The following is a 15,324-nucleotide window of genomic DNA, read 5'->3' as shown; positions in this document are numbered from 1 at the left end:
CTCTTGCTGCTTAAATATCCCACCCCTTCACAGGTCCCATTGTAACAACATGATCAATGTAATTCACTTCAGCTGTCAGTGTTTTTAACTTTATGACTGATCGGTGTATATTTAGACATGTGTTTTTGTTATTTAATAATTCCAGTGCATATAGCCACTTCAAATTTACACACACAATGCCTTTTTTAATTATAAAAGAAAAAAGTATGTATTCATAAATATACACAAATGTGTTTAAAAAGGAAGTTGAGAGGGTAAAAATTATAACAGTATTCGGACACCATAAATTATTAATGTGAGAATGTTGTTGCAAAGCTGTTCTCGATTACATCTTCAAGACATCTGCGCTAAGCTGTGGGGTTTTTGCAGCATTGTGGTTCGATTTTGGCTCATTAATCTTAACAAATTGTCTTCAGTTCCTCAGTTATGAGGATCTTTTTGATGGATTTACAATTTCCAAATCCCCGTTACATAAATTCAAGAGATTGGCTAAACCATGCAAGTAACTTCACATTCTTCTTTAGAAAGCAGTCGAGTTATTTTTGGCCACATGTTTGGGGTTGTTACCGTAAGTTGCTGAACTGTTCATCTTCTCCCCAGGTTCAGTTTCTTGGCTGACGATATTAAATTTTCCTCTAATTTGACCTGGAACATCACACTATCACCTACGGAAACCTAGGAACATCATCACAAGACGGGCATTACAGTGGAACCCCCAGGAGGAAAGAAAGAGAGGCCGCCCGGAATACCTGGAGACGGAACACAACCGCAGAGATCAAGACAGCTGGGTACAGCTGGAAGCAGTTGGAGAAAGAAACACAGAACAAGAGAGGGTGGAGGAAGATTATCAGTGGCTTATTTTCCTCTTTGGAACCACAGGCTTAAGCACATCACACTATTCACCTTTCTTCGATGACATATCATCGTACCAGTACCGTTTGGAGAGAAGCAGCAACATTATGAACATGTTAAATTTTAGAAGTACAAGGTCAAAAGGTACGTTTCTGTAAACATGTGGCCAAAAATAACTCAAGACTGCTGTCTAAAGAAGAAGGTGAAGTTACTTGCATGGTCTAGCCAATCTCTTGAATTTATGTAACGGGGATTTTGAAATTGTAAATCCATCAAAAAGATCCTCATAACTGAGGAACTGGAAACAATTTGCTAAGATTAATGAGCCAAATTTGAACCGCAATGCGGCAAAAAAAAAAACCCCACATCTTAGCGCAGATGTCTTGAAGATGTAATCGAGAACAGCTTTGCAACAACATTCTCACATTAATAATTTATGGTGTCCGAATACTGTTATAATTTTTACCCTCTCAACTTCCTTTTTAAACACATCTTTGTGTATGTTCATGAATACATACTTTTCTTCTTTTATAATAAAAAAGGCATTGTGTGTGTAAATTTGAAGTGGATATACGCACTGGAAATACAACCCCAATTCCAAAAAAGTTGGGACTGTGTAAACTGTAAATAAAAACAAAAATGTGACAATTTGCAAATCATGGAAACCCTGTATTTCTTTGAAAATAGTACAAAGACAGCAGATCACATGTTGAAACTGAAAAGTTTTATTGTTTTTTTTTTAAATACGTGCTCATTTTGAATTTGATGTCAGCAACACGTTTCAAAAAAGTTGGGAGAGGGACATGTCTACCACTGTGTTGCATCACCTCTACTTTTAACAACACTCTGTAAATGTTTGGGAACTGAGGGGACCAATTGCTGTAGTTTTGAAAGAGAAACGTTGTCCCATTTTTGCAAGAGAAACAATTTCAGTTGCTCAACAGTTTGGGTCTCCTTTATCATATTTTGAGCTTCATAATGCGCCAAATATTTTAAATGGGAGACAGGTCTGGATTGCAGGCAGGCCAGTTTAGCACCTGGACTCTCTTACTACAGAACCATGCAGTTTTAATATGTGCAGAAAGCAGTTTGGCATTGTCTTGCTGAAAGAAGGAAGGCCTTCCCTGAAAAATATTTTGTCTGGATGGCAGCATGTTGCTCTGAAACATGTATATAGCATTCAGCATTCATGATGCCTTCCAAGATGTGCAAGCTATCCAATGTCACGTACATTAATGCACCCTCATACCATCACAGATGCTGGCTTTTGAACTGTGCACTGATAACAAGCCGGATGGTCCCTCTCCTCTTTAGCCTGGAGGACGTGATGTCCAAGATTTCTAAAAAGAATTTCAGATTTCGATTCGTCAGACCTTGGGACAATTTTCCACTTCACCTCAGTCCATCGTAAAAGAGCTCGGGCCCAGAGAAGGTAGCTGTGTTTCTGGATATTGTTTATATTTGGTTTTAACTTGCATTTGTGGATGCAGAAATAAACTGTTTTCACAGACGATGGTTTTCTGAAGTGTTCCTGAGTCCATACAGTGATTTCCACTACAGACACGTGTCTGCTTTTAATGCAGTGTCGCCTGAGGGCCTGAAGATCACAGGCGTCCAATGTCAGTTTTCAGCCTTGTCTCTTGCATACAGAGATTTCTCCAGATTCTCTGAATCTTTTAATGATATTATTTACCATAAATGATGTGATCCCCAAATTCTTTGCAATTTTACATTGAGGAACGTTATTCTTAAATTGTTGCACTGTTTGCCCAAGCAGTCTTTCACAGAGCGGTGAACCCCTCCCCATCTTTACTTCTGAGAGACTCTGCCTCTCTAGGATGCTCTTTTTATACCCAATCATTTTACTGACCTGTTGCCAATTAACCAAATTACTTTTTTTTAGCATTACACAACTTTTTCAGTCTTTTGTTGTCCCTGTCCCAAGTTTTCTGAAACGTGTTGCTGACATCAAATTCAAAATGAGCATACATTTTTCAAAAAACAATAAAATTTCTCAGTTTCAACATTTGATATGTTGTCTTTGTACTATTTTCAATGCAATATAGGGTTTCCATGATTTGCAAATTATCGCATTCTGATTTTACTGATGTTTTACAGAGTGTCCCAACTTTTTTGGAATTGGGGTTGTATATTAAATAACAAAGTGTCCAAATACTTATTTCCCCTCACTGTACCTGTGAAGAGAGAGGTGTTCAACATCACTGGCAGTATAACCTGTATATTGTACCACTTTTGCTTGTAAATTGCACGACTCATTCAGTAGTCCATGTTAAGCTAGAGGGGTTGTTCACGAGTATTTGCTGGGATGCATTTTCTTCTGATGCTGATGCAGGTTGTCTTTAATCTTAAAAGCTCTTCCACAGTCGGAGCACATGTAAGGCCTTGCTTCTGAGTGGACAACCATGTGTTTGGCAAGTGTGCGGCTGTGGCTGAAACCCTTTCTGCACACTGGGCACTGGAAGGGTCTCTCGCCGGTGTGGATGTTGCGGTGCTCCTGTAGCCCTCGCTCCTGAGCAAACGCAGAGCCACAGTCAGAGCAGATATGGGGGCGTTCACCTACCAAGAAGAGCCAAGACTTAGTTAGAATGCTGACAGTGTCGATAATAATATAGTATTTATTATGGTGCTTATTTTGGACAGTTTTTTTTTAATCATACTCAGAGCAAATTAGTGGCTATATGGAATTTCAAAAATACTCAAGGAATAGATGGAGGTGTGGCTCCCTGCAATGCAGAATCACAGCCTGAACTCCACAAGTTTTTTTTTTTGTCAATAATATACATTAACAACTCTCCTTTTAAAGAAAAACATTTCTACCAAAATGGCATGGAAATATTTTTACTTTGAAACTTTGTTGTGCTGAATGTCTGTAAAGATTACATCGCAGTAGAGAGCCAGTTTAACAAAGCTGTAAATACAGTCAGTCTGTCTAAAACCTTGCTAACCAAGTGTGCTTTCCTCATGATTTGATCACATTTCTGGATAGCTCATCATAGCAAAACAGATATAAAAGACATAACCAGTGTTTCCACTAAGTTTACTGGTTGGGGGGAGGGGGGTTGCGCTGGATGAGGATGGTTGTCTGCAGGACCCCTCCCCTATTACAGAGCATTTATATTTATATTTTAGAACAACAACGTCTATAATAGAACTGCACTCCTGGGTTTCTTTCGGACCTTAAAATGTGTGTGTGTGGGGTGGGGTGCTTTCAGGGGGGATGTGGGGTCCCGTTTGGGGTGGGGGTTTCAATGATAACACATTGTAGCAATATCATGCAAAACTATTATCATTAAAGGAGAACTGAAGGCAAATTTATCAAAGTTCTATTTATCTCATTTTATTAAATATCGGAATGCATTTTTGATCGCTATTTTGTCACTGCTATAGCAAGTTACGAGTGTTTGAAATATGCTCTGTAATATATCAGTCCATATGTCAAAGCAATGGCCGTAAACAAGATTCGCTGAGACCTGTGCGAGACACTGTAGGACGGAAGTAAAACGTACAGCGGAAATCAAAGTGACCGACATCTGCCAACATTGTCAAAAGACGCGCGCGCTCTCTTTCGAATGCTGATGTAATCAAGCCGGAAGTTTTGTTTGTTTTGATAGCAATCAGGAAAGTTTGAAAAAAGTAAGCAGTAATCATCATTTAAACTCATTTTTGTGCAATATTTTGTTTGGAAAACAGTTTTCAAAATGGCGGCACTGACACCTGGCTGACACTTCACGTTTTGAAGTCTCGCACAAGTCTCATGAAGATCGCGTGGATAAGCGACGCGTGCCGTGGACCAAACAAACTACATTCAACACGGCTAAAAACCAAATAGTCCGATAAGTATAATATTTAATTGAAATTAGTTGCCAATACGAGTCACGATATAAGGTTACTAAAGCCAAAAACGTAACTGAGTAACATGTTAATTATGAAATAAAGCAAGTTTAAAAATGACTTCAGTTCTCCTTTAAGATCATCTACAAATGACTTGGATCTCACACTCTCTGTTGCTTCTCTAGCATACCTGTGTGTGTGCGCTGGTGGCAGCGGAGGTTGAAGCGGTCTCTGAAAGCTTTGTTGCACTCAGGGCAGTGTAACATTTTCCGATGTACACGTAGGTGGTTGGTTAACTGGGAGAGGGAAGGGAAGCGCAGATCACAGTGTTGGCACCCCAGACTTTGCCCAGGAGTACATACGTGCTTTCTTAGGTAGTCAAACCTCTTGAACTTGCTACCGCAGTCTGGACAATCAAGTATGCGTTTAAATTTTGCTCCTGTGGTTATGTTCCCATTCTTATTAGCTCGCTTTGGTGAAGACTTGATTGATTCGCCACTGTAGCAGGGTCCATGAAGCAAAAGTTGAGAATCGTTTCTAATGGATGGTGCGTCTTCCGTATTTAGGACTGGCTTAATGTCAGCCACTGATGGGGAAAGCATAGCTTCAGAAAACTCTTCAAAATGCTCATCTCCAACAGTAACTTCTAGACTGTGGCTATCAGCCGGGAAAACTGGTTCCGAGTCCAGCTTCTTCAGCTCATTTGAGCGGATATAGTCCCTGAAACGGATTTAGGTCAAATGTCAAGGATACTCAGGTTTGAATACATCTCCACCTTCACCCTAGACACACAGACATGCACAGACACGCACAGCTTTTCCACTGGACAGGAAGGTACACAATGGTACGGTAATCGAGATACGTAACTACCCATACCCCGGTCAAGGAAATTTCTGTTTCCCCACAATATACAGTGGTGCTTGAAAGTTTGTGAACCCTTTAGAATTGTCTATATTTCTGCATAAATATGACCTAAAACAACATCAGATTTTCACACAAGACAGAGTCTTACCTTGAGTAACCATGATCAATACGAGCATCACCATGTTGGCTCTGCCCGTCTTTATTCCATTCAGCCCTGTTATCTTCCAGGAAGGATGCCGCCATGATGGCAGCCTCCTCCATGTTCTGCGGCTGCTCTTCACTTGTCTTCTCAATCGCTTCTGGTGGGAGAAGAGAGAGGAATTTCTGCAGGGCCACTTTTCTCACCACTTCCTCAGAGCTGCACCTTTCAGGCTGGAGCCACTTCTTTGCTGCTTCCTCCACCCCGACTTTTAGCTCCCGCACCCCTCTGTAAGGATCATACTGGACCTTGTTAAAGTCCCTCCACCGCTGATACTCCAAGGAACATGCCTGCCTCCTCACATCTGACTTTACAGCTTCATAACTCAGCTCATGATCATCCTCATCTGATGTCTTCACACAGAGGAGCTGTGCCACCCTCGAACCCCACTGCCTCTTTGGGAGTTTACTGTCATCGAGAGCCCGTTCAAAGACAGACAGGGAAAGCTCCAGATCGTCCCTGCTCAAGTCCAGCTGTGGCAGAGGCAGCTGCTGTGGGTTTGCATTATCCGGATGTAAAAGCTGAGCAAGAAACTGTGCCTGGATTTCCCCCTGAAGAGCTACAGCTCTCTGCAGCTGAACATGGAGGTCCAGGAGAGAGCGCAAACACCGGATCACATCCATAGACTCTGCATTCAGATCCACAGGAAGACAAAAAAGAGGAAAAGTAAACGAACATACCAAAACGAGTGTGCATAGAAGGACATTTCACTTGCATGCTTTGGGGTGAGGTGATCAAATCTGCCGTATGGGGAAAGAAACAGGATGCTTGAATGCAGGGGCTTCAAAGTTTGGGAGAATAGCAGGGTACAAATAATTTACAGCAGGGTGCAAAATGGTAAAATGTCTGCCATAATGCACACAAAGCGTGCAGGGAGAGAGAGAGAGAGAGAGAGATGGATGGATGGATGGATGGATGGATAGATGCAAGTACGAATTTTTCATGGGGCGGGATGGTTTGGAACAGGCCATCTAAAATTGGGATAACATTTACCCAGGACGGGTATTTGAGGCGGGTCGTCTAGCTTAAGCTTGATTAGCGTTGTTATGCACGCCAGTGTTTCCCACAGAAATTTTGGAGACTATGGGGGCAGCGCGGGGGTTGTTTAAAATTGAGTGATATGTTAAATATTAAGTTATTACTGAAAAACTATTGATTAACAAAACAAAGACACCGAGAAATGATCCTATAAACAACTTTACCAATATAAAAGATTACCAGGACTACAAAAATGCAGAAAAATAGGTTTTACTTATCCAAATGCATCTGTTGGTTCAAAAGTTAAAGTGCAGAGAACCTCACAGCACAACATGAAGTTACCTTAAAATATAATATAAATGCCTCAGCTTTCATGTAAGAAAAAAAACTATTAATACTAGTACTGTGTGCAGGCAGTCTCTCCTGAAGACTAAATTAAACAATAATTATAAACTAATAAAATAAATGGCTCAGGCTTCATAGAAGAAAAAAAAAACAATTTGAACAGAATCTCACAGTATGATGCTGAAGCTGCCTAAACAATGGAAAATAAAATACCATTTTGGCAAAAACGTTGGCATCCATTAATTTCTTGTATTAAGTAAAAAAATATGTTGCCAGATACTGCTGACGTTTTACAGCCCAAAATATGTTCAAAACCCGCCAAAATGCACTTAAAACCGCCCAAATTGGGCGGGAAACCGCACAATCTGGCAACACAGGCGGCAGTAATGGCTGCACTCGTGTCGAGGATGTAAACACAGTTGACGCGGCAACGGACATACATGACATAGTGGATGCAATTTACGTTCACAACTTTTTTTGTCAGAAATATTTAATATTAAATTTTGTGACTCGACTGACAATAGCCGGCGGCATAACAAGCCATAGCCGGCGATTTGCCGCCGGTGACCGGCTACTTTTGGGACCGCTGTGAATGATATATCTGATTTGGGGACATTTTAATATGCTTATCATGATTTTAATGTCCCAAAACAACAACAGGAACACCAAATGTCTCACAGACAGCTCCTGCCTACTGCTTAAAGATTAAAAAAAAAACAACAACCAGTAATCAAAAGACAAAATAAATCATTTTTACGATATGTATTTACAATATGTATCTCAAACTTTAGCGGTCATAAACTGCCTACTACTATATTTAACATTACTCTGTTAGTGTGTAGTTTACTTTATATTAAGTTTATGCAAGAATAAACTGTGTTTTATGATTAATGAATCATAGAGACGTTCAGCATTTCTAGTTTGTTTTACCGCATTCAATCTGCAGTCGGCCTTAGCAGTAAAGTCAGAGACCCCACTGACTCGAACCTCACACTTTCAATCTGTGACATTAATGCACTTCGTCTCTAAACTGTGATTTTGCACATTTCATGGTCATGTCATACATCTTCATTCAGTGATCTTTTATTGCACATTCCGGCACACACTGTACAGTTTGGCTATTTATTTAACCCACTGCACACATTCTCCTCTTCTCACACACTCATGTCACGACTCTTCTTCATCTTCATCATGCGACCTATTATTGCACATTCCAGGACACACTGTACAGCTTGGGCTTCAAAACAACCCATGCACATGCTCCTTAAATATGTCCACTTTTCAAATTTGTATATTTTAGAGTCTTCCTATTTTTTATTTTATTTATATAACTACTTTTGTCCTTTATAAAAATTATTTTATCTTAACTGTTCAAGCACCAATCACTAAAGCACATTCCGTGTATGTGAGAACGGACTTGGCTTCTGGTTCTGATTCTATCAAGTAAAATGATTCCCTATAACACAAGTGAGTAACGCAAAAACGACTGTTCTGTCTTTCCATCGTATTCTTTTGTCAGTTACTACAGTCCATAATTATTGACACCTTTTCAGATTTTCCAATAATTGTTTTTGGGACAAAAACAATTATTGGAAAATTGTTTTTCCAAATTGTTTTTGTAAAAAAACTATTTTACAAAGGTAAGTTTCAGTTACAACAGTTATTATTGGTTAATTAATCAATCAATCGGAAGACCCCCCCTTGCCCTTTGATCTTGTAATTTGATGACACAGCTCATTACCTGAGATGGATTTTTTTTTTTTTTAGCACGATCAGCAATTTGAGCAAAAACCCGGACGTTATCATCGCAGGTAAGCATGGTGGAAAGATCATGGACATGTTTTTACTGATCAAATTCACCGATGTTTCATGATATCCTTGTCGAAACCTACTTTGTTTCATACTCTTTCATTTGACAGTCACCATTTTGCATCTAAACATGCGTTTGAGAAGTCACATGATGTTTCGATAATCGTGATCACTTTCACCAATGTCCACCATTATCGACACCCTGTGGAATTAAACCCTGTGGACATTTACAACTGTTACGTATTGATCTTTGTGTAACACTGTTGAAGCAGATGAAGTACTTTTAAAAAAATAAAAGTGCTGTAATTTATAGTACTTTTTCTGATTCATAACAGAATAGAATGTTTATAGAGTATTTGGAATCCTATTGCAATAAATAGAATTAGACCAGAATTAAATTCCTTGGCACAGGGGCGTAGCGCCCGTGACCTCCCCCCTTTGTCGGACCATACAGTACATTTTTTCAGTAGCCACATAAGAATATTATAAAAGCGCCCACTGTAATTTTTCTAAAAAATTTTTTTTTTAAACTAGATTGTGACCTGAGCCTCATTAGGGTTTCTATAACCTTGTATGGACTTCCTGTGGTTTGGGTGCGAAAACCCAGTTTGTCAGCGTGTGTGCGGGAGAGGCGGATGTAAGTGCAGATATGTTAAATAATACACAGTGCGATATGAGCATAAAGTGCGTGAAACGCACACAACAGGCAAACAGTCCGAAATAGCAGGCAAAGTCGTAATCGAGGAAACAGGCAGGAGGTCAATCGAGGCGTGGACAGGATATCAGAGGCAAAATTATACAAGATCAAGGGACGAGAAACAGGAGTCAAAAAACCAGGAGGTCAACAAGAACAGGGAACAAGGCTCTGTAAGGCACACTAGACGCGGTGTAATACTTCACATCGTCCTTGCATAGGCGCAGCCCAAATAGCCCAAACGTAGTTCATTGATTAAAGACAGATGTTCTTTGTTAATGGCGCGCGTGCTGGAGCTCGTCAGCCGCGTGCGCAGCCCAAGGCGCGCCTTCAGGTGCATGAGCCAACACGATCACACTAGAAACCATGGTCAAGCTGCCAGTGTAGCTGCAGTCTTTTTAGTTGTGAATTACGAGTATTTCCTCGTGTTAATAATTCGCCGTGTCAGAACAAGCAAAACTTTCCTCCTTCTTTCGACATGAAGAGAGGTAAGCAATTTATTATATATTTTTTTCCATCAAAGTTGCATTTTGTAGCTTCAAAGCTAAGTTTTAGTGCCGTTTCTAGAACACAACATCAAGAAAACATGGAAGAAACAGCAATAATGGAAGAGCCAGTTTCTAAGCTACCTAAAACTCATCTCATTATCTCTAGCCGCTTTATCCTTCTACAGGGTCGCAGGCAAGCTGGAGCCTATCCCAGCTGACTACGGGTGAAAGGCGGGGTACACCCTGGACAAGTCGCCAGGTCATCACAGGGCTGACACATAGACAACCATTCTGTGGACACGGGGCTCGAACCTGGACCTTCTTGCTGTGAGGCGACAGCGCTAACCACTACACCACTGTGCTGCCCCCTACCTAAAACTAGCAATGGTAATTATTTTTTGTTACATAATGTACTCAGGCTGCCAGTCAGTGTGTGACCCCCCCTTTGAAAAATCCTAGCTACGCCCCTGTAGCATATAAAAAAAATTACATGCTTGAAATATTCAAATTGTTCTATTCCATTCAGATTTTTTTTTTTTTTGCAGTTTGTTGTAAATATCTACCACATATTACAACATCAGTAGACATTTTATATTTTGGTTCAAGGAATGACATGCGACCTTTGACCTGGATTTTCACGTGATTATAATGTCAGTTTCCTGTTGGCATTTATTGGTAAACTACAAAACTAGAAATTAATACAAACAACGACGAAGGATTAACAAAATGTGACCTACGAAAATACTTAGAAAGTGGAACAAAAAGATTTTCTGGCAGGTTAAACATTATCAGTTCATTTGTTTACAAACATTAGAATTACTTCATTTACGTAAATCGATATATTTATATATGTATACACACACTACCGTTCAAAAGTTTGGGGTCACCCAGACAATTTTGTGTTTTCCATGAAAAGTCACACTTTTATTTCCCACCATAAGTTGTAAAATGAATAGAAAATAGAGTCAAGACATTTTTCTGGCCATTTTGAGCATTTAATCGACCCCACAAATGTGATGCTCCAGAAACTCTGGTGGGGTTTACATTAGACCGTATCAGCGGATCATCAGATTAACGTTTTTAAAACGATTAGTGTGCACACAGCAACACCAATACACGATTCGCGTGCACACAGCAACACCAATACACGGATACACTCGGCTCCGCAGGCATCCTGCGCTCCAAATCACTCCGCCCTGAACAGCGAGTGCCCTCTGGAGGGTGCGCACTCCGGCCCTGTGCAGCTCACACAGCGTGCGAGTGAAGTGCACAAGCAGTGATTCGGGACTGAGCCGCTGTGTGTGTGATCCCAGCGCATATCACTTACCACTTGCAAGTGGAAGGATGGCAAGCCTAAAGACAATCATAACTACACAATGGGCAGTATTTGCATCAGTATTTGCAGTATTTTCATACTTTTATACTCTTTAATGAAAGGTGATACAAGGCGGAAGTCCACGCCGTTTTTCAGCAGTCGCGTCACATGACCAACGCCAGCGAATCAGGAAGGTGGATGTCACAGTGACGTTGTCCAATGATGACGCCAGCTAGAGCTCAGCACAGCGTATCCGTGTATTCTCAATGTTTACACAGCACCGGATCAGACACGATCTGGATTGAATACGTGGACCCTGGCGGATTCCCGTTTCCAGGCGTTTTAATGTAAACGGCCAGTGCATCCGCGAAGAAAACGAGACAGATACGGTCTAATGTAAACTTGGCCTCAATCTGCTCAAAGGAAGGTCAGTTTTATAGCTTCTCTAAAGAGCTCAACTGTTTTCAGCGGTGCTAACATGATTGTACAAGGGTTTTCTAATCATCCATTAGCCTTCTGAGGCAATGAGCAAACACATTGTACCATTAGAACACTGGAGTGAGAGTTGCTGGAAATGGGCCTCTATACACCTATGGAGATATTGCACCAAAAACCACACATTTGCAGCTAGAATAGTCATTTATCACATTAGCAATGTATAGAGTGGATTTCTGATTAGTTTAAAGTGATCTTCATTGAAAAGAACAGTGCTTTTCTTTCAAAAATAAGGAAATTTCAAAGTGACCCCAAACTTTTGAACGGTAGTGTAAGTCTATGTAAAACAAATTTTAAATAAAAAAATATAACTTAATACCACATACCGATTTTTTTTATATATAAATAATCATCTGGATGTCGATACGTGTGGACAAAGGTGTCACGTGATCTGACACGCTAAGTAATCGTGAATCAACTATTTTTTTCCCCACTGGAAGTTTGAGTAATTATTCATGCACAATTTACATACTGAAAGTCTTTTCTACTTTTGCAATGGCCATAATATCGTTAAGGTGTCGCTAATTGCTCTAATGTTAGTAATAAGGTAAGTGTGTGAGAGAGTTTGTGCTCCTGTCAGTGTTTTGGTGCATTAAACAAAAGGTATGACACATGAATGACAGAATGCCTTTGGCTAAAGCTAATCTACAGTCATTAACTGAAGTCTACCTACCACAGTCCAAAAGCCCAAAGCAGCGAGAATGAGTTTACAAACAACACCAGCTCTATCAACAGACCTCTGTCAATTATACTCGACTGTATGTGTTAAGTTAGCAGCGCTCCATTCAGGTACCATTTATTAGCTTTATCTAAGAATCACACAACACCAGCGTCAAACCCGCTTCTTCTTCGTTTTCTTTATACTTCTTCTGTTTTTTTTTTAAAGCGATTAAAAGCTGCTATCGCCACCTAGTGCCCAAATTGTGAACTAGATGGACTGTAAAACACGTGGACACTCAGACAAGGATTCCTGAATGTGAGTGGAGATTGCTGAAGATGCCCATTCGTCTCATCTCATCTCATCTCATCTCATTATCTCTAGCCGCTTTATCCTGTTCTACAGGGTCACAGGCAAGCTGGATCCTATCCCAGCTGACTACGGGCGAAAGGCGGGGTACACCCTGGACAAGTCGCCAGGTCATCACAGGGCTGACACATAGACACAGACAACCATTCACACTCACATTCACACCTACGGTCAATTTAGAGTCACCAGTTAACCTAACCTGCATGTCTTTGGACTGTGGGGGAAACCGGAGCACCCGGAGGAAACCCACGCGGACACGGGGAGAACATGCAAACTCCGCACAGAAAGGCCCTCGCCGGCCCCGGGGCTCGAACCCAGGACCTTCTTGCTGTTAGGCGACAGCGCTAACCACTACACCACCGTGCCGCCCATGACAGAAACTTTAAAAATATTTTTCGTGAATGATTGTACACTTAAAATGGTTATACACTTGACATTGTTAAATAGTCATATATAATTCATTATGAACACTAATTTCATAAGAACAACAACAATAATCATAATTCTGAGCAAGAGTGGCCTATGTGACCATTAACCCCCCTTTCCTCAACCTGTCAGTTGAGCCAGTCCACCTACGGTGAAACGGATCAATTTTTTTAAAAACCGCGGTAGAAATGAAAAATGGACAGACATCAATTTAGTGGTTGTGCGAAGAGAAAATTAAAAAAGAGAAAGACTCCAGGCGTGTAGCTGCAATTAAAAATGTTCCAGTGTTAGATTGTTTTTTTTATAAAAACATCGACAACTGCTGTCACTACCAGCGCTGAAGCCGAAGCTAGTGAAATCAGCGATGCTAGTGAGGGAGATGGCCCTGCTAGCACTAGCCGGGGAGATGCTACAACCACAGCCAGTGTTAGCCGAGGGGTCGGCGACGACGAGGATCCCCTTGAGACATACAAATATATGCTGCTCATTTTTGAATAAGACATTTCAATATGCCTACATGCATATCGCTGGTTGTTTTCAGTGAATTTGATGGGCTGATGTCTCATCTCATCTCATCTCATTATCTCTAGCCGCTTTATCCTTCTACAGGGTCGCAGGCAAGCTGGAGCCTATCCCAGCTGACTACGGGCGAAAGGCGGGGTACACCCTGGACAAGTCGCCAGGTCATCACAGGGCTGACACATAGACACAGACAACCATTCACACTCCCATTCACACCTACGGTCAATTTAGAGTCACCAGTTAACCTAACCTGCATGTCTTTGGACTGTGGGGGAAACCGGAGCACCCGGAGGAAACCCACGCGGACACGGGGAGAACATGCAAACTCCGCACAGAAAGGCCCTCGCCGGCCCCGGGGCTCGAACCCAGGACCTTCTTGCTGTGAGGCAACAGCGCTAACCACTACACCACCGTGCCGCCCATGGGCTGATGTAGCCTACTTAATACATTTTCAATGAGGAAGAATGACCTTGTTTATGTGTACTATTATTTATGTATATGCTACTATTTTTGACAGCAAAGGGCAAGGTTTGTGAGTGTGTGCAGGAAGTTACTGAACACGTGCGCGCAGTCTGTGTGTGTGTGGGGGGGCACTTGAGGTATAGTGCCCAGGGGCACCGCATTGGCTTAATATGGCACTGCACCCTGGACAAGTCGCCAGGTCATCACAGGGCTGACACATAGACACAGACAACCATTCACACTCACTCACACCTACGGTCAATTTAGAGTCACCAGTTAACCTAACCTGCATGTCTTTGGACTGTGGGGGAAACCAGAGCACCTGGAGGAAACCCACGCGGACACGGGGAGAACATGCAAACTCCGCACAGAAAGGCCTTCGCCGGCCACGGGGCTCGAACCTGGACCTTCTTGCTGTGAGGTGACAGTGCTAACCACTACACCACTGTGCCGCCCGCCCATTCATCTATTGGTTGGATATTTATTTATTTGTTTTATTCATTCACACCAACTGGAGAGCCACGAACACTGAAGGTTTTTCTCTGAGCAGATATTTTATTGACATCCCTTCTGTTGTTGTAATATAATAATAATAGGGTGGCAAGGTGGTGTAGTGGTTAGCGCTGTCGTCTCACAGCAAGAAGGTTCTGGGTTCGAGCCCAGCGGCTGACAAGGGCCTTTCTGTGCGGAGTTTGCATGTTCTCCCCGTGTCTGCGTGGGTTTCCTCTGGGTGCTCCGGTTTCCCCCAGAGTCCAAAGATATGCAGGTTAGGTTAGGTTAGGTGTGAATGTGAATGGTTATTTGTCTCTTTGTCAGCCCTGTGATGACCTGGCGACTTGTCCAGGGCAGGGGCGGATTTAGACATTTGGGGGCCCTAGGAAAAATACAAACATGGGGCCCTCCACCTTATACCCTCCAGGCATTCTGAGGCGATTTTGTTGTTGTTTTTTTTATATAAATGTACGGTTACTTAACAAAAGTAACAAAATAAGGTAG

The 15,324-nt window shown here is 41.6% G+C and overlaps 1 protein-coding gene across 2 annotated transcripts; it reads right to left on the bottom strand.

The window, feature by feature from the left end:
- Positions 1–2,928: 2,928 nt before the first annotated feature.
- Positions 2,929–12,748, bottom strand: LOC132873763 (zinc finger protein with KRAB and SCAN domains 8-like). 2 transcript variants are annotated; one of them, XM_060909574.1, is made up of 4 exons: positions 12,685–12,748; positions 5,717–6,395; positions 4,895–5,424; positions 2,929–3,429 (listed from the first exon to the last, which is right to left on the bottom strand). In XM_060909574.1, exons 2-4 carry the CDS (start codon positions 6,388–6,390, stop codon positions 3,161–3,163), a joined length of 1,473 nt encoding a protein of 490 aa, XP_060765557.1. In that variant the 5' UTR covers positions 6,391–6,395; positions 12,685–12,748; the 3' UTR covers positions 2,929–3,160. The 2 variants fall into 2 exon arrangements, with proteins under 2 accessions (XP_060765557.1, XP_060765551.1); XM_060909568.1 differs by having other exon boundaries at positions 12,565–12,737.
- Positions 12,749–15,324: the final 2,576 nt, after the last annotated feature.

This window comes from Neoarius graeffei, chromosome 2 (genome assembly GCF_027579695.1).
Source record: "Neoarius graeffei isolate fNeoGra1 chromosome 2, fNeoGra1.pri, whole genome shotgun sequence".
Taxonomy (NCBI): Eukaryota; Metazoa; Chordata; class Actinopteri; order Siluriformes; family Ariidae; genus Neoarius; species Neoarius graeffei.
Note: the sequence above shows the minus strand (reverse complement) of the source record. Positions and strands in the feature narration are given on the sequence as shown.